Source organism: Chelonoidis abingdonii, chromosome 9 (genome assembly GCF_003597395.2).
Source record: "Chelonoidis abingdonii isolate Lonesome George chromosome 9, CheloAbing_2.0, whole genome shotgun sequence".
In the NCBI taxonomy this organism is placed as follows: Eukaryota; Metazoa; Chordata; order Testudines; family Testudinidae; genus Chelonoidis; species Chelonoidis abingdonii.
Window position 1 is genome coordinate 86,842,173 of NC_133777.1, and position 19,693 is coordinate 86,861,865.

Sequence of the window (19,693 nt, forward strand, 5' to 3'; positions counted from 1 at the left end):
GATCTCAACCCAGAATTCCAATGGGCAGGGGAGACTGCGGGAACTATGGGATAGCTATCCACAGTGCAACGCTCCAGTAGTCGAGGCTAGCCTAGGTACATGGACGCACACCGCTGAATTAATGTGCTTAGTGTGGCTGTGTGCACTCAACTTTATACAGTCTGTTTCCAAATATCGGTTTCTGTAAAATCGGAATAATCCCATAGTGTAGACATACCCTTGGACCAGATCCTGTGCTCCACTTTGGACTAAATCAAGAATTGTATCTTCCCTTGTGGATTCCAGGATTAGTTGCTCCAAGAAACAGTCATTAATGTTATCTGTAAATTTTATCTCTGCATCCTGTTCTGAGGTGATGTGTACCCAGTCAATAAGGGAGTAGTTGAAATTTCCTGTTGTTGGGTTTTCTGTTTTTGTAGCCTCTCTAATCAACCTGAGCATTTCACAGTCACCCTCCTGGTCAGTTGATCAGTAGTATATTTGTACTGTTATACTCAAGCATGGAATTCCAGTATGGATCCACGGAGATTCTGTGATACAGTTTGATTCATTTAAGATTTTTAGTATATTTGATTCTATGCTTTCTTTCACATATAGTGCCACTCTTCCACCAGCACGACCTACTCCGTGATTCCTATATATTGTGCACCCTGGTGTTACCATATCCCATTGATTATCTTCATTCCACTGAATTCCTGTGATGCCTCTTATATCAATTCCTCGTTTAATATTAGGCACTCAAGTTCACCCATCAGGGAGGGAAGGATTCATAGACTTATAGACTCTAGGACTGGAAGGGACCTCGAGAGGTCATCGAGTCCAGTTCCCTGCCCTCATGGCAGGATCAAATACTGTCTAGACCATCCCGCATAGACATTTATCTAACCTGCTCTTAAATATCTCCAGAGATGGAGATTCCACAACCTCCCTAGGCAATTTATTCCAGTGTTTAACCAGGGGGGGGGGGGGGGGGGGGGGGGGGGGGGGGGGGGGGGGGGGGGGGGGGGGGGGGGGGGGGGGGGGGGGTTTTAACCACCCTGAGGTTAGGAACTTTTTCGTAAATGTCCAAACCTAAACTCACCTTGGTGGCAGTTTAAGCCTGCATTGCTTCTTGTTTCCATCATTAGAGGCTAAGGTGAACAAGTTTTCTCCTCCTCCATGATGACACCCTTTTAGATACCTGAAAAACTGCTATTATGTCCCCCTCTCAGGTCTTCTTCTTTTCCAAACTAAATAAACCAGTTCTTTCAGCCTCCTTCTATAGGTCATGTCTCAAGACCTTAATCATTCCTTGTTTGGCTTTTTCTCTGACCGCTCTCCAATTTCTCACATCTTTCTTGAAATGCGGGCCAGAATGGACAAACACTACTCCAGTTGAGGCTACCAGTGCAGGGGGAAGAGCGTGAAGAACGATTTTTCTCGTGGCTTGCTCACAACACGCCTGTTAAGCATCCCAGACACGTTGCTTTTTTTGCAAACAGTATCACACTGGTGCTCATATTAGCTTGTGGTCGACTATGAACCCCTAGATCTCTTTCCTGGCCGAGCGCGCCCTAGACAGGTCCTCCATTCGTATGTGTGAAAACTGACCTTCCTAAGTGGAAGCACTTTGCATTCGTCCTTATGAACTTCATCCGTTTACCTCAGACCATTTTCCAATTTGTCGCAAGTATCATTTTGAATTTTGACCTGTCCTCACAAAGCAAGCTTGCATCCTTCCATTTGGTAAGCTGCAAGAACTAATAAGCATACTTTCTATGCCAAACATCTAAGTCGTTGACTGAAAAGGATATGAATCAGGAAAGCCAGTCCCAAAACAAGGAGACCCCTGCAGAACCCCACTTGTTAATACTTTCCAGCAGATTGGGGGCCATTAATAACACTCTCTGAGTGCGGTTACTCCAGCAGTTATGCATCCCACCGTATAATGTAGCCCCATCTAAATTGGTATTGCTAGATTTAGCTCGATAAAGGAGTATGTGAGACCAATCAAATGTCTCTTTATCTAAAAGTCTAAGGTAATTACCACATCCACTGCTTCTCCTGAATACCAACAAGGCTCGTTATCCTATCAAAGCTATCAGAATTGGTTTGAACACGATTTTGTTCTTTACAGAATCCATGCTTGCTATCCGATCAATCGTACCCACCTCAAGTTTTGCAGATGATTCTTAATAACTTGGCTTCCATTATCTTCCCTGGCACAGAAGTTAAATACTAACTGGCTGTAGTTTCCGGTTTTTTATTTCCATTTTATAGAGTGGCACAATAGTGCCCTTTCCAGTCTCTCGGTAGGAATCTCTGCCTCTACTTCCGATTAGCTAGAGTACTCCTTATTAACTTGAGTATCTAGATGCTTCATACAGGCCCTGTGAACTTGAAAGCAATCTAAACTTTTCTTAAGTGAGTTTACTTGCTCTTTTTCAATTTTAATCTTCTACACTACCCCCTTTCCAAGGAATTCACGTTTGTTAAGACATTCCTTCAACTTAAGTGAAGACCGAAAAAGAAGCCATTTCCAAGTTTCCCTGTTCCTGGTCCTCCTCCTCACTGACAGGGCCTACCCTGTCCCTTGGTCTTCGCTCATTGGTTCTAAGTTACCTTGATAAAAAGGTTGTCTGTCCCTTATTCCCAATAGCTATTTGAGCTCATTTTGTGCCTTCTGTAAAAACCCTTTCCTAATCTTGTCCCTGCATCCTGTGTATGCACTATAATTCATCCTTTGTAATCTGACCTAGTTTTCCATTTTTATATGACTCCTTTATTATTTTGTAGGGTCATGCGACCAAGATCTCGTTGTTTATGCAGGGTGGTCTTTTGCCACATTTTCTATCTGTCAACCTATCAGAAACTGCTGGGCATAGTGTCCTCTTGAAAATTTGCCAGCTCTCTTCAGTTGTTTCTGTCTGCCCTTCCAGGACCCTAATACCTCTCATCTCTCTGAAGCTTACCAAAATCCGCCTTCCTGAAATCCATGTCTCTATTTGCTGCTACTCCCTTCGCCCTTCCTTAGAATGCAAAATATGATTTCATGATCATTTCACCAAGCTTTTCTACTTTCAAATTCTCAACGAGTTCCCCATTGAATCAAGTATACAGCCTTCCCCCCTGTAGTATTACACCTTCTGAAATAATAAATTGTTTGCAATCAGTCCAGGAACTTTATTGTTAGTCGGCCCTGCGGTGTTATTTCCAACATGTATCTGGAATAGTTTGAAGCCCATCCACCAAAATCTTCGGGCTTTGGAGATTTGTATGTAAAAGAAAAGCTTCATCCACCTCTCACCTGTTAAGGTGTGTCTCTGTATAGACTCCTAGCTTACTATCACCTGTTTTTACTCCTTTATCCTAACCCAGAGACTCTCAACATTTCGTCTCCTATGTCATGCCACCTCAGGTCCAGAGTGTTACATATATATAAGGCAAACACTCCCTCCCTTTTCCTGTCTATCCTCCTGCAGCAAACTATGACCCATCACACCAACATTCCCAATCGTGTATTAGTCCGCAGCTAAGGTTCAGTGATGCCAACAATGTCATAGTTGTACTTATTTATTAGCACTTCCAGTTCTTCCTGCTTATTACCCATACTTCTCGCATTTGTATATTGGCATCTAAGATACTGGTTTGATCTTGCCTCCCAGTTTTGCCCTGACCCTCCTTTCTCTCTGCCATTATAGGCCACGCTTCCTCTTATTTCCGACCCATCTCCAGGTCTTCGTGTTCCCCAGTTATCTGTGGGCTTTGCTCACCTGTCCCCATCAAACCTAGTTTAAAGCCCTCCTCACAAGGTTAGCCGGTCTGTGTGCAAATAGGGTCTTTTCCGTCCTCGAAAGGTGAACGCCATCTTTGCCTAGCAGTCCTTCCTCGACTAGCATCCCGTGGTCGAGGAAGCCAAAGCCCTCCTGGCGACACCATCTTCGCAGCGAGGCATTCACCTCCATGATGCATCAGTCTCTGCCTGGTCCCCTACCTTTGACAGGAAGAATTGAAGAAAATACCACCTGCTCTCCAAACCCCTTCACCCGTACTCCCAGAGCCCTGTAGTCACTCTCTTGATCCGCTCAGCGTTACACCTTGCAGTATCATTTGTGCCCACATGGATGAATAGCATGGGGTAGTAGACAGAAGGCCCGATAATCCTCAACAATGCCTCTGTAACATTTCAGATACGGGCCCCCAGCAGGCAGCATATCTCCTGAGATGAAATGTCAGGGCGACTGATGGGCGCCTCTGTCCCCTTCAGCAGAGAGTCTCCGACCACCACTACCCTATGTTTCCTATTTTCAGTGGTGGCAGCAGACCTCCCAGCCTTAGGGGTACGAGGCTGCTCCTCCTTTACTGTAGGGGGTGATTCCTTCTCTCCTGTATCAAGAAGAGCATAACGGTTACCTATTACCACGGAGGGAGGGTTTGCTTAGTGGTTAGAGCATTGGCCTGCTCTAACCAGGGTTGTGAGTTCAATCTTTGAGGTGGCCATTTAGGGATCTGGGGCAAAAATCTGTCTGGGGATTGGTCCTGCTTTGAGCAGGGGGTTGGATTAGATGACCTCCTGAGGTCCCTTCCAGGGCCAGCTTCAGGCACCAACAAAGGAAGCAGGTGCCTGAGGCAGCCAATGGAAAGGGGCAGCACATCTAGGTGTTCAGCAGCAAGTCTCTCTCAGAGGGATGGACCTGCCACCAAAGAATGAAGCAACACACAGCTTTTGCTTCACTGCTTGGGGCAGCAAAAAAGCTGGAGCTGGTCCTGGTCCCTTCCAACCCTGGTATTCTATGATATTAGTATTTAGACTTACAGAATTTGTATACAAGCACTTATAAAATTAGTCAGTATTTAGTTGTCTACCTTTATGTGATGTAATTGTGTGGGACTCTTCTTTGTTTGACTGTTTCTGTGCCCCATCCCAATACCAATCCTACATCAAGTTCTTCTGCTTGTTATGTTGATACCCTCCTACTGATTTTTCCCCACCCCCCATCATTAACTCCCACTATTTCTAGATAGGCAGAAGAAGGGATATGGTCCTTTGTCCTGTCTCATAAACCCCACAATGGTTTCCCAACTCCTGTTTCCTCTGAAGACCTCTTCTTTCCCCTATGTTCAAACCATTTGTAGAAGATGGTTTCTGCTGACAGCACAGAATCCACTCTAATACAGCTAAACAAAAATAAAGTTAAAAAAAATTTTTCAAGCCAGAAACCAGTAAATGTTTGTAGCTGCTGTGACAAAGTTCCTCCTCTGCCTTGGTGGGTCCTGCGCTTATTGGCAGATTTGCTTGTCTCAGAGATTCACAGCAGCCCTCAGTTTGGCCCCTTTGTTAGTGGCTCAAACCTGCCGTTCGCTCAGCTAACCTCATCACTGGCCAGCATGGGGAAAGGGAGGAGAACAATTCCCGCAGTCTCTGCTGACCCACCTAGTGAGACCCACAGTCCAGGTCAACTCCTCTTGTATCAAATAGGGAGTTGGGGGGATGGGAGGAAACCGGGGCCCGCCCTCTACTCCGGGTTCCAGCGCAGGGCCCTGTGGATTGCAGCTGTCTGTAGTGTTTCCTGTAACAGCTGTGTAACAGCTGCAACTCCCTGGGCTACTTCCCCATGGCCTCTTCCCAAATCCTTCTTTATCCTCACCACAGGACCTTCTTCCTGATGATGCTTGTATTCCTCAGTTATCCAGCAGTACTCGTACTCACCCTTAGCTCCTTATGTGCCTCTTGCTCCTAGCTCCTCATGCACACCTTACTAACTGAAGTGAGAGCCTTTTTAAACTAGGTGTCTGATTAGCCTACCTGTCCTAATTGATTCTAGTAGCTTCTTAGTTGGCTCCAGATGTCCTAATTAGCCTGCCAGCCATAATTGGTTCCAGCAACTTCCTGATTGTTCTGGAACAGCCCATTATCTTACTCAGGGAAAAGGGACCTGCTTAATCTGGGGCTAATATATCTACCTTCTGTTACTCTCCTGTAGCCATCTGGCCTGACCCTGTCACACCGCATAACAAACATCAATATTGCATATATCTTTCCATAGTCCTGTAACTAGTGTAACTTTCAACTTAGAGGAAATTTCATACTGTAAGCTCTTTGGGGCAGGGAACATACTTCTGTTCTGTTTGTACAGTGCCTACCACAGTGGTCTCCTGGTTTATGACTAGGGTTCCTAGCTGCTACAGAAATACCAATAAATAATAATTATAATAAGAATACTGGGCATGGTCCAGCAAAAAAAATTTTTTCTTCGAGAAGTGTCTGTATGGCTGCTCCATTGTAGGTGTGCTTGCATCCCCTGCACTGCTGATTGGAGGGGACTTCACATGTGCTGTCTGTCCTTGTTCTGCGCTCTGAGGCTCTCTAGCCCCTGTGGGCTAACTGCCCCACCCCCTCTCCAATCTATGAAGCTATTCACAGTCTGTTAAGACCATTACTTTAATCTGCATTTCTATAGTTAGTTAACCTCTTAGTTCATGGTTGTAGTTCCTAGTTGTAGTTTTTTCTTTTACCTTTTAAAAAAAAAAAAAAAAAAAAAAAGACTAATTTCTTTCCTACCTCTTCCCTTGTTGGGGACCTTTCCCCCAGCAGTGTACGCCCAGCTCATCGAGCGTCAAGAAGTGCTTCTCTTGCAAAGAGGCAATCCCTGTCACAAATAAGCACTCCCAAGTGCATTCATTGCCCTGGGGAAGTCCTCATTCAACAAAAGTGTGGATTTTTCCAGCAGCTAAGGCCCCGGTCTGCAGACAGAAGATGATCTTCATGGAGGCTGCTCTCCGGACCCATGTCATGAGTCACCTGGCAAACATGAGAATCCCCACAGCCATGGGGACTATTGGTACCGGTGGAATCCCGCCACTCCAGAGACCTCTGTGTGTTGGATGCATTGGAGTCCCCATCTGTTGGTACCAGGACCTCTGCACTGAGCCTTTACTAAGCCCAGGAAGTATCTCCACTGCCATGCCATGCCATGCCCCTCCTCTCTAGCGAGGGTTCAGACAGTGAGCCAGAGGAATTAGCTCTATATGGTGCTTATTACCAACAGAGCCCAAAGATACACCCACAGATACCACCACCACCACCACCACCACCACCACCACCATCTTGGTACGGCCACACATGGGCACCCACCATCCCAATGACCATGTTAGGACCTTTGGGCGGCACACTATCAGCCAGTCTCTCATGCTTCAAGCCTCACCTGGGAACCCTCAAGGCACATAACTTAGATGCTGCAGCTGAGGGTTTCAGAACTGCCTCAGGTTAGGGAGGAACAGAAAGCCGGTACTGAGGAGAAAGTTACACCGAGGATTATACCCTCCTTTTTGGATGAAACGGTCATGCCTCCTCCACCATCTTTGGGAGATGACTTCCGTCTCTTCCAGGAACTGGCGAAGTGGGTGGCAGACACCCTCCAGATACCATTGGAGGAAGTCAGGGATACCCACCATCAACTTCTTGACATTCTCCACTCTTCGTCCTCTCCAAAGATCGCTCTCATGATTAATAAGACCATTTTAGACCTGGCAAAGTCAGTGTGGTAAACCCCAGCATCAGTGGCGCCAACCTGCAAGCGAGCAAACAAACAATGCTGTGTCCCCACCAAGGAATCTGATTTTGTCCTCCTCGTCCCACCACCCAGCTCCATCCTGGTGGACATGGGCAACCCCCACAGCCGACAACACCTGTCAAGGACTACTCCCTAAGGTAGGGATTGGAAGTGCCTAGACCTTTTGGGCAGAAAAGTATACACTTCAGCGCTCTGCAGTTCCATTTCAGTAACTATCAGGTCCTCATGGCAAAATACGATTATATAAATTACTCAGAATTTTATTGAAAAAATGCCAGAAGCACATTGTGACTCATTTAAGGCCATTATTCAGGTGGCAATGACATTGCTGCAATTTGCCCTTGATGAGGCTGACATGGTGGTTTGGTCCATCCCCACGACTATGCAATGAGTGTCATGGCTCCGTTTTTTGGGCTTCATGAAAGAGGTGCAGTCCATGGTTAAGGACCTTCCATTTGAGGGCACAAAGCTCTTCAGAAAGAAGACTGATGCCTCCCTTCACACCCTGAAGGACTCCAGGGCTACCCTCCTGTCACTGGGTATCTAGATACTGGGACAAAAGAAATGATTTAGTCCCTAAACCCAGCATAGACCACACATGCCTCAGTACCACCCTCATCACCACTACGAGCCACAAAGAAGGAACGGGAAATTCCCTAAATGCAATCCATGTGGCCCACAATCTTTGTCTCAGCTCTCTACTTTTGATGGGTAGGTTGAGGCACTATTAGACCATGTCGCCCGATTGACACAGCTGACCATTGTTCCACACCTATTTGGCCACCAATTGGCAGCGTTTTGCAGTGCTTGGGAATGCATAACATGGGACCGATGGGTCCTAGAGATTGTTCAAACTGGGAGCTCGATCCTTTTAACCTCCCTACCCTCTCCACAACACTCTTCCCCCATCCCTCTTCAGGGACCCTTCTCATGAGAGTTTACTATGATTAGAGATAGATCACCTCCTCCAGTTAGGAGCCATAGAACCAGTACTTCAGCATCTATGAGGCATCTATTATTTCCTAATACCCAAAAGGAAGGGAGGTTGGAGACCCATAGCAGATCTCAGAGCTCTTAACAAGTTTGTTCAAGGCTCAAAAATTCAAGATGGTCACCTCATCAACGATCATTCCAACATTGGAACAGGGAGATTGGTTTTCAGCCCTCAACCTCCAGGATGCCTGTTTTCATATCTTAATCTTACCGGCTCATGGATGTTTTCTCAGATTCACTCTGGGATATGACCACTATCAATACAGAGTGCTCCCCTTTGGGCTATCATCGGTCCTGAGATTTTTTTTTTCCCAAGGTTCTCTCAGTAGTGACCACTCATTTACATTCTCAATGATCTACCTGTACTTGGACAATTGCCTCCTCAAAGCCCGATCTCTTTGAGAGGCTCACCAAGTCACTGAAGCTACAATTCACTTGTTTACAGAACTGGGTCTACAGATGAACATCCAGAAGTGAGCCCTCACTCCAGTGCAATGCCTGGAATTCATAGGGGCCGACACTGATTCGTTACAGGTCAGAGCCCTCTTACCTCAACATAAGTTCCTATCCTTAGTCACACTAATAAGCACTATTCAAAACAGCCCACAAATACTAGTCAGGCTCTGCCTCCAATTCTTGGGTCATATGGCAGCCGGCACAGTGCTAATACCACATGCCAGGCTTCACATGTGATGCCTCCAAATGTGGTTCAGCTCGGTTTACAAACAAGAACAGGCTGGACAAATCCATGTCACCATCTATCAGGATCAAAAACTCTTCAGACTGGTGGAAAGACCCAGCCAATGTTTGCAAAGGGGTCCCCTTCTCGCAAACATCACCATTGTTGCTCCTCACCACCAACGCATAACCCATAGGGTGGGATAAATCTCATGATACACCTCTACTCTGATACAACACTGTCCTCGGGAGCCAAAAAATCTGACCGCATTATAGGTGAAACTTCGATATATCGAACTTGCTTTGACCCCCCGGAGCGCTGCTTTACCGCGTTATATCCGAATTTGTGTTATATCGGGTCATGTTATATCGGGGTAGAGGTGTACAAGGCAAATGGTGGCCCGCGGAGATACCTCTTCATGTCAGTCTCCTCAAGCTACGAATGATCAGGAATACCTGCACCTCCTTCCTCCCTCTGATCACAGGATCACACACAAAGATCCTAAAAGACAACATAGCCTGTATGTACTACATCAGTCAGCAGTGGAAAGCCAGGTTGCCCTTCCTGTGTGCAGAAGTGATGAGGCTATGGAATTGATTCGTCTCCCACGACGTTATACTGTCTGTGGCTTGTCTGCTCGGCACAAAAAACTCGCAAATTCCCACATGACCACGAGCGAGAGATACGCCTAACTGTGCTTAACAATCTATTAAGATGATGTGGGGCACCATCCACAGGGCTCTTCACCACTCACTGAACAAGAAATGTCCATGCTACTGCTCCAGAGCAGGAATGGGACAACACTTCCTGGATGATGCTCTCCACCTCTGCTGGGGACCAGGATATTCTCTACAGCTTTCCTCTGTTTCCTCTACTGTCAAAGGTCATGCTGAAAATAAAAAGGGATGGAGTTCACATCCTTTGGATTGCTCCTACTTGGTTGAACAGACCTGGTAACCTTACCTGGCACAGCTCACAACGTGCCAGCCAATACCTCTCCCGGCCATCCTGCACCTCCTCTTGCAGAACAAAGGACATAACCTGCATCCCAACTTGGGGATTCTCCACCTCAAGGCATGGCTTCTGCTTGGTTCCAACACCTAGAAAGCTCCTGTTCAAGGGAGGTACAGGAGGTTGACATGACGTACTTACCTGCAGAAATGGTCTGGGTTTCAGATTTGATGTACATCACAACAAATCTCTTCAACATCTGCTACTCTTTCACATATCCTAGATTATGCTTTGACCCTAAAACAGTTGGGACAATCTCTAAGTTCTCTTAGGGCTCACCTAATGGCTATAACAGCTTTCTACCAAACTGTAGAAAGGTATTCAATGCTGTCACACCCAACTACTTATAAGGTTCCTCAAGGATATAGTAAGCCTCTTCCCTCAACTTTGACTTTCTACCTCCATGTGTGACCTAACCTGGTACTTAAAGGACTGATTAGGCCCACCTTTGAAGCCATGGAAACCTGTTTGCTGACATACCTATCAATGAAAATGGCCTTCCTGATAGCAATTACCTTGGCCAGGAGAATAGGAGAGATGGCGGCTTTGGTGGCGCATCCCCCTTCCACAGTATTTTTTCTGGACAAGATTATGCTCAGGCTGCATCCAAAATTCATCCCCAATGTAACCTCTCCATTTTACATGAATCAATTGATTCACCTTCCAATCTTCTACCCCAAGCCTCACCAAAACAACAGTGAGGCTATATTACATACCCTAGATGTCAGGAGAATATTGGCCTTCTGCCTGGACAGGACAAAGGCCTTCAGGAAGTTCCCTAGGATTTTCTTCTCCATTGTGGAAAGATCCAAGAGCTCAGCAATATCAGCCCAAAGGCTTTCGAGTTGTATCAGACATTGTTACCAAGTTCGAAACATGACTCCTCCGAACTCTATTTGTACACACTCCACAAGGTCGATCTCTTCTTCTGTCACCTTCTTCAAGAATGTCCTTATTTCAGAAATCTGTAGAGCAGCAACATGGGCATCAGTTCATACTTCCGCAGAATGCTTTGCGATCACTGGGGACTCTGTCTCTGATGCCTTGGCTCCATGGTCCATCCGACTGCAAAGTCCCAACCCTCCAGAAGGGGTATTGCTCGAGAGTCACCTACAGTGACAAGAACTCCGAAGTAGAGAGGAGGAGGTTGGGTTGTGGAGCACCCATAGGGATGCTATTTCAATAAAGTAGTAGTAGTTACCTTGGGGTTCTTCGAGATGTGTCCACCCTTCTCCCCTCTCCTTCGGATTTCTTGTTTCTGACTCTGTGATAGAGAAGGAATTGAGGGGCGTTAGCCCGCGCATGCTGGCTCGCGCACGCACATGAGCTAGCCTTGTGGCGCAACACAAGGAGGGATAGTGCATGTTGAGGCCTAATGGACGCTGATACCGAGGTTCTCCGATCAGCAGCATAGGGACGCAATCACACCTACAGTGGAGCACCCATAGGGACACTACAGAGGAGCATCCATAGGAACACACATCTTGAAGAACCATTGTTACTGCACAAGGAGAATAACTTCTTTATAAAATATGAAAAGCTAATTTTTCAGTTCTTTAAATGTTTGTTTTCATTTTATTTAAGACTTTCCCCCAAATTAGCCTGGAGATTGCTCTATAGAGAGGATTAAACCTGGAAACTTTTAGTTTATGAGATACAGATGTGAGGGGGCTCATGCTGGATGCCATAGAGCTCTTTATATCTCTCCTTATGGTTTCCTTGAGCCATTGAGCAGTTTGGTTTTTGTACAATGCCCAGAGCACTGAATGGATACTATACACGTGAAGACATTAGATAGGTGTCTTCACCAGAAAAGCTGAAAACGTCATTATAATTCTCAGCTGAAACCAGTTTTAATAAGGACTCTAGCCATTCTTCTTCGAGTGCTTGCTCATATCGATTCCAATTAGGTGTGTGCGCGCCGCATGCACATTTGTCAGAAGATTTTTACCCTAGCAACACTCGGTCGGCTGGGTCGCCCCTGGAGTGGTGCCATTATGGCACCGGATATATACCCCTGCCGACCCAGCGGCCCTTCAGTTCCTTCTTACTGTCCGTGACGGTCGTTGGAACTGTGGAGCGCGGCTTTGCTGATCTCCACGTCCCTAGCTACTCGTAGTTCTTTGCTGTTTATTGTGTGTATAGTTCGAATTCTCGTAGTTATAGTTAGTATTAGTTGTTGTATTTATAGTTAGTGTATATAGTTTAAGAGGGGATCGGGGATTAGCCCCTTTCCTCCACCCCGGTATGGGCCCATACCCAAGGCACTGGGATTCAAACCGTGCTCGGTGTGCCAAAAGCTGATGCCAATAAGGGATCATCACGACTCCTGCCTCAAGTGCCTAAGGGCATCTGCAGGTCGTTTAAACCAAGGACGAAGAAGGAGCGGGACTTTCGATGAAAACAGCTCCTCATGGAGTCGGCACTTAGTCCTGCAGCGTTGGTACCAAGCACCCAACAGACTGCTTCTGTAAGGAGCGCCCCTTCGGCCCCATACCGCTCCAGTACCGAGAAGGAGCCCTGGCACCGACCCTTTCCGGCACCGACATCGGCTCGGCACCGCTCCCTGTCCCCGAGACCCAGGAAGCAACATAGTAGTCCAGCTGCTTCTGCTCCACAGAAGGAGCACCCTTCAAAGATGGTTCGCCCGGCACCATCATCTGCCACGGCACTGTCGACTGTGGCACCGCCAACTGCGGCTCTACCGAGCCTGGCACCGTTGATTCCGGACCCACAAGGGCCGTTGAGTCTGGTGCCTGACAACTCCCTGGCTCATGCTGTGGTTGAGCTTGCCCTCCCTTCTACACCGGAGACCTTCTCCACAGCAAGGGAGCTCCTTGACTTGACAGAGCCGACACGGCCTCAACCCCCGGCAGCGCCAGTGCGGGTCATACAATCCATCGGAAAACCGGACCTGGTAAGGCCACCTTCCGTTGGTCCAACAGAGAGACGTTGTTCAAGATCACGGTCTCACAGACGTTCTCGATCACACTGTTCCTTCTCCCGGTGCCGCTTGCAGTCCTGGCACTGCTCTCCATCGCGGTACCGGTCGCACTCGCGGCACTGTTCGACATCTCGTTCGCCAGCCAGATACTCCGGTACCGATCCGACTCATGGCACCGCTCTCGGCACCGTGTATCCCGCAGTCGCTCCAGACGAAGGGACTCAAGATCCTGGTTGACCTCCCGGCATTGCTCGCGGTACCGTTATAGCTCCCAGTACCATTCCCCGGTACCGCCCCAGGATCAAGCATCTGGAACAGTGGTGCCCTCCCAGGGCCTATTGGCACCACCGTGGCCATCGAGACACACATCAGTGTCATCGCAGGCTGGTAGCGCATCCTATCCTCAGGAGTGTGACTCTGACGTCCCCAGCCATATATTCCCAGAGAGCCAGAGCCACGAGCAAGGGCCTCATCACTGATCCTTCTGGACACCGTGGGCATACCACCAAGCCCAAAGTGCTCCATGAGTGGCTCCACAGTCGGCCCCATCAGAACACCAGGTACCAGAGGTGACAGTAAGCCGCCCCCGCCCCCCACGGGCACAGATGAGGCTCCGATACCATCTGCAGATACCCAGGTTCCACCTGACGCAGATGACGCTCCTCAAGTTCAGGAGCCTCCACAGGACCCCCTGGTCCCGGGCCTCTCCTCCTCCTCCTCGCCTGACAAGGCGGTGGCGGGAACATCCTCCTCAGGCCCTCCACCAATTGATCTCAGGGCCCATCAAGACCTTTTGAGACAAGTGGCTCAGAATATGAACTTACAGGTGGAGGAGGTCCCTGAAATAGAGGACCCTGTTGTGGACATCCTATCGGCTGATGCACCTACTAGAGTGGCTCTTCCGTTTATCTGCACCATACAGGCTAATGCGGACACCATTTGGCAATCCCCAGCCTCGATTGCACCTACAGCAAGGGGAGTAGAGAGAAAATATATGGTCCCCTCAAAGGGGTATGAATATCTCTACATTCACCCACCTCCTTGCTCTTTAGTGGCGCAATTGGTGAACGAAAGGGAGCGTCATGGCCAGCAAGCCCCGGCTCCTAAGTTAAAGGAGGCTAGGCACATGGACCTTCTAGGCCTCAAAATATACTCGGCCAGGGGCCTCCAGCTTAGGGTGGCAAACCAACAAGCCCTTCTAAGTAGATATAACTTTAACACGTGGGTGTCCTTGGGGAAGTTTACGGAGCTTCTTCCCCAAGAAGCCTGTCAAGGATTTACGGCTCTACTTGAGGAGGGTAAAAAGGTAGCAAGAACCTCTCTCCAAGCCTCTCTGGATGCAGCGGACTCTGCAGCCAGATCTCTGGCGTCAGGAGTGATGATGAGGCGTATCTCCTGGCTCCCGGTATCAGGCCTTCCCCCTGAATTACAACAAACTATTCAGGATTTGCCCTTCGAAGGCCAGGGCCTGTTCTCAGATAAGACTGACCCCAGATTGTCCTTCAGACTTTGCAGTCGCGTTATAATGCGCTTGCTGGGAATGCACACGCCAGTGACCCAACGCAGGACCTTCCAGCCCCAACCACACCGCCCTTATGCCCCACCTAGGCTGCGTCAAGACTTTAGCAGAAGGCGTGGTAGAGGGAATCGTCGGAGGCAGTCTGGCCCTCAAGGAGGTCAAAATCAGGCCCCCCCTAAGCCACCAGCAGGGCCCAAGCAGAACTTTTGATGGGACGCCCGAGGGTGGCCCACCAGTTGCTCTACCGGATCCTTCTCCTCCCTTTTTCGATTGCCTCTCCCAGTTGCTCTCTGCCTGGTCCCAGCTAACTTCAGATCGTTGGGTCCTGCGGACGGTGGAAGTGGGATACCACCTCCAGTTTGTTTCAGCTTCGCCTTCCCACCCTCCCTCCCCATCCCTCTTCAGGGACCTGTCTCACGAGCAATTCCTCTTACAAGAGGTCCAGTCGCTCCTAGCCATGGGAGTCATAGAGGAGGTGCCAAAAAACATGAGGGGCAAGGGTTTTATTCCCACTACTTCCTAATCCCCAAGGCAAACGGAGGTCTATGACCAATCCTAGATCTTGAGTTCTCGCAGAAGTTCATGATAAAGCTGAAGTTCCACATGGTAACCCTGGGGACCATTATCCCGTCCCTGGATCCGGGAGACTGGTATGCCACCCTCAATATGAAGGATGGGTATTTCCACATCGCAGTTTACCCACCACACAGACGGTACCTCCGTTTTGTGGTCAACCATCAACACTTTCAGTTCACTGTACTTCCGTTTGGCCTTTCTGCGGCTCCGCGTGTGTTCACAAAATGCATGGCTGTAGTCGCCGCCTCCCTCCGTCGTCGTCGGGTATACGTCTACCCGTATCTTGACGATTGGCTCATTCGAGGGACTTCCCAGTTACAAGTGTCGCAGAACCTGTGCGTCGTCAAAGACCTCTTCGGGAGCCTAGGCCTGATGATCAACACAGAGAAGTCTACTCTGACACCCACGCAGAGAATAGACTTCATCGGAGTGGTTCTGGACGCCAATCTGGCCAGAGCCTGCCTCCCACAGTGCGTTTTCAAGCAATGGCTTCAATTACTCGAGGTCTTCAAACCTTCCTGACAACGGTGGTGTGCACTTGCCTCAGCCTAATAGGTTACATTGCCTTCTGCACCTTTGTGACCAAGCACATGAGGCTACGTCTCCGTCCCTTTCAAACCTGGCTTACTTCAATATACCAACCTCACAGAGACAGCCTGGACTCGGTGCTCTCTATTCCCCGGAAGGTTCTGGGCTCCCTAACCTAGTGGCTCAACCCCACTCTAGTCTGTGCAGGGATGCCTTTCCACCCACCGCAACCCTCGATGACCCTAACCATGGACTCGTCATCTCTGGGTTGGGGTGCCTACCTCAAGAGTCTTCGCACTCAAGGCCTCTGGTCGCCTCAAGAACTGGCCTTACACATCAATGTGCGGGAGCTGAGAGCAGTCCGTCTAGCATGCCAGGTGTTTCGAGACCATTTCCAAGGCTGTTGTGTATCAGTGTTCACGGACAACACAACGGCCATGTTTTACATAAACAAGTAGGGCGGAGCATGCTTCTCCCTCCTTTGTCAAGAAGTCTTCCACCTCTGGGACTTTTGCATAGCCCACTCAATCGATTTGGTAGTGTCTTTTCTCCCAGGATTCCAGAACGCTCTGGTGAATCACCTCAGCAGATCCTTCCTATCTCACGAGTGGTCGATTCATCCAGACATCATCCATTCTGTTTTCCGGAAGTGGGGGTTTCCCCACATAGACCTCTTTGCCTCCTGAGAGAACAGGAAATGCCAGGTGTTTTGCTCCTTCCAGCGACACTCCCTGGGCTCCCTCTCAGATGCATTCCTGATCCCGTGGAAGAAGCACCTACTCTATGCCTTCCCACCGTTTCCGCTCGTCCACAGAGTCCTACTCAAGCTCCGCAGGGACAGTGCCCACCTGATCCTGATTGCTCCAGCGTGGCCAAGGCAGCACTGGTATACCATGTTGTTCAGCCTCTCAGTGGCAGACCCATTTCCCCTGCCACTCTGGCTGAATCTTATAACACAGGACCTTGGCAGGCTTCACCATCTGGACCTGCAGTCTCTTCGCCTCACAGCATGGTTGCTGCGTGGTTGAGCCAGTCTGAGTTGCGTTGCTCTGCCTCGCTCCAACAGGTGCTCTTGGGCAGTCGGAAGCCTTCTACTGGGATGACATATCTGGCCAAGTGGAAGCATTTCTCCTGCTGGTGCGCTCAGCGTAACTCAGTCCCTGTCCTGAACTACCTCTGGTCCCTGAAAGAACAGGGCCTAGCGGTCTCTTCCATAAAGGTGCATCTGGCAGCCATCTCTGCCTTCCACCCAGGGGAAAATGGCCGATCAGTCTTCTCTCACCCCATAGTTTTAAGATTCCTCAAGGGATTGGAACCTTTGTACCCTCAAGTCAGACGCCCGATCCCTACCTGGGATCTCAACCTGGTGCTAGTCAAGCTTATGGGTGCTCCTTTCGAACCACTGGCCACCTGCTCGCTGCTGTACCTTTCCTGGAAGACAGCCTCCCTCGTCACTATTACTTCGGCAAGATAAGTATCTGAGCTTCGGGCCTCGACAGCGGACTCCCCATATACGGTATTCCATAAGGACAAGGTACAGCTGCGACCACACTCCTCCTTCCTCCCTAAGGTGGTGTCCGCCTTTCATGTCAATCAAGACATCTTCCTCCTAGTCTTTTTCCCAAAGCCGCACCCATCGTGTCGGGGACAACAGCTGCACACCCTAGATGTTTGCAGGGCTCTCGCCTTTTATATTGAGAGAACAAAACCCTTCCGAAGGTCACCTCAGCTCTTTGTAGCTGTGGCAGACCGGATGAAAGGCCTACTGGTCTCATCCCAACGAATTTCATCTTGGGTAACATCCTGCATCCGTACATGCTATGATTTGGCTTAAGTTCCAGCTAGCCACCTCACCGCCCATTCTACTTGGGCTCAAGCTTCATCTGCTGCCTTCCTGGCCCATGTTCCCATCCAGGAAATATGTCGGGCAGCTACCTGGTCATCGATTCACACCTTTGCCTCACATTACGCTCTGGTTCAACAGTCCAGAGATGATGCAGCATTTGACTCAGCAGTTTTGCATTCTGCAACATCTCACTCCGACCCCACCGCCTAGGTAAGGCTTGGGAATCACCTAATTGGAATCAATGTGAGCAAGCACTTGAAGAAGAAAAGACGGTTACTTACCTTTGTAACTGTTGTTCTTCGAGATGTGTTGCTCATATCCATTCCAAACCCGCCCTCCTTCCCCACTGTCAGAGTAGCCGGCAAGAAGGAACTGAAGGGCTGATGGGTCGGCAGGGGTATATATCCGGTGCCATAATGGCGCCACTCCAGGGGGCAACGCAGCCGACCCACCGAGTATTGCTAGGGTAAAAATCTTCCGACAAATGTGCACGTGGCGCGCACACACCTAATTGGAATGGATATGAGCAACACATCTCGAAGAACAACATTTACAAAGGTGAGTAACCCTCTTTTCAGCGATGATAAAACGTTGCTTGTGATCTTCTGCTGACCAGAAACTGTCCCTTATATTCTTTCTTTTCTAGGGATTTTAGCAATTGGGCTTATTAATGAAGCTCTGGATGAGGGAGACCCCAGAAAGACCCTTCAAGCCTTACAGATCCCTGCAGCAAAACTGGAGGGGGTAACCGCAAAGGTAGCACAGCACTACCAGGACACGTTGATCCGAGCCAAGAGGGAGAAAGCACAGGTGAGTGCTATTAAATGGGTCTCTGCAGAATTTTTGTAGTCCAGCATATTCTGTTGTGTGATTATGGCAGAAATAGTGCTGATGTCAGTGGAGTAATTGTCAGGCCTTCTGTGGTGCTGATCATATTTTGACACTTAGGTTTTTGTCTACACTAAAGAAAAATAGTTTTGCAACCACAAGCTGGATGTCACCATAAACCCAGAAAACTGCTGCAGGCATACTCATTGCATGCAGTGGATCATTGCATCTCTTGTTATTGCTTCAGTTCAGTGCATACAACAGAGGTTGTACTAATGCATTTTGGGACTCTTGGAGTACTGATTCTATAGTGTGCAGCACTTTTGTTGAGGGCACACAGAGGCTTTTGGGTAATTTTCAGAAGTGAGGTCCTTCAGCGTGCAGCAAATTCACAGACCCAAAATCACTGGATTTATAACTTCTCAAAACCTGCAATTTTCATGGATTCATGGATTTTTAAGACCAAGGACAATTATGATCACCTACTTGGGTCTCTGATGTAACATAGGCAATGAAATTTTCACTCAGTAATCCCTGCAACAAGCCCAATAATTTATGGATGAAAAAGAACTTTTAGAAAGATATCTAGTCTTGACTGAAATTTCCCCAAGTGATGGACATCCTTTGGTAAATTGTAAGAATGGTTAGTTACCCTCACTGTTACAAATTTGCATTTTATAATAATAATAATTAATTGGAGATATACCTATCTCCTAGAACTGGAAGGGACCTTGAAAGGTCATTGAGTCCAGCCCCCTGCCTTCACTAGCAGGACCAAGTAATGATTTTTGGCCCAGATCCCTGAGTGGCCTCCTCAAGGATTGAACTGAGAACCCTGGGTTTAGCAGGCCAATGCTCAAATCACTGAGAGCTATCCCTCTTCCCCCTGCCACATGGATTAATGGATCTTGTTCTGCCTTTGCTAGATTAAAAAACCCTCTAGTATTAAATATCTTCTCCCTGTGAAGTACATGTAGACTGGGATCAAATCACCTTTTAGCACTCTCTTTAGTAAGTTAAATAGATTGAACTATTGTCTTTCTCAATGTATGGAAGATTTTCTGGATCACAAATTATTCTTTTAGCTCTTCTCTGAATCCTCTTCAGTTTTTCAACATCCTTCTTGAAGCATAGAGGCTAGTAGCAGTTGTACCAATGCCACAGAAGTAATATAAACTCCCTACTCCTACACACTATTTCCCTGTTGACATGTTTT

General features: G+C 48.2%; 1 protein-coding gene across 3 annotated transcripts in view; it reads left to right on the forward strand.

Annotated features, from left to right (window-relative positions):
- Positions 1-19,693, forward strand: part of LOC116818044 (ras GTPase-activating-like protein IQGAP1) — a 122,799-nt gene that overhangs the window by 59,813 nt on the left and 43,293 nt on the right. For all 3 annotated transcript variants that reach the window (XM_032768660.2, XM_032768658.2, XM_075069781.1), the window contains exon 15: positions 18,296-18,459. In XM_032768660.2, coding sequence (XP_032624551.1) covers positions 18,296-18,459 — 164 coding nt within the window. The remainder of the gene's footprint in view (positions 1-18,295; positions 18,460-19,693) is intronic.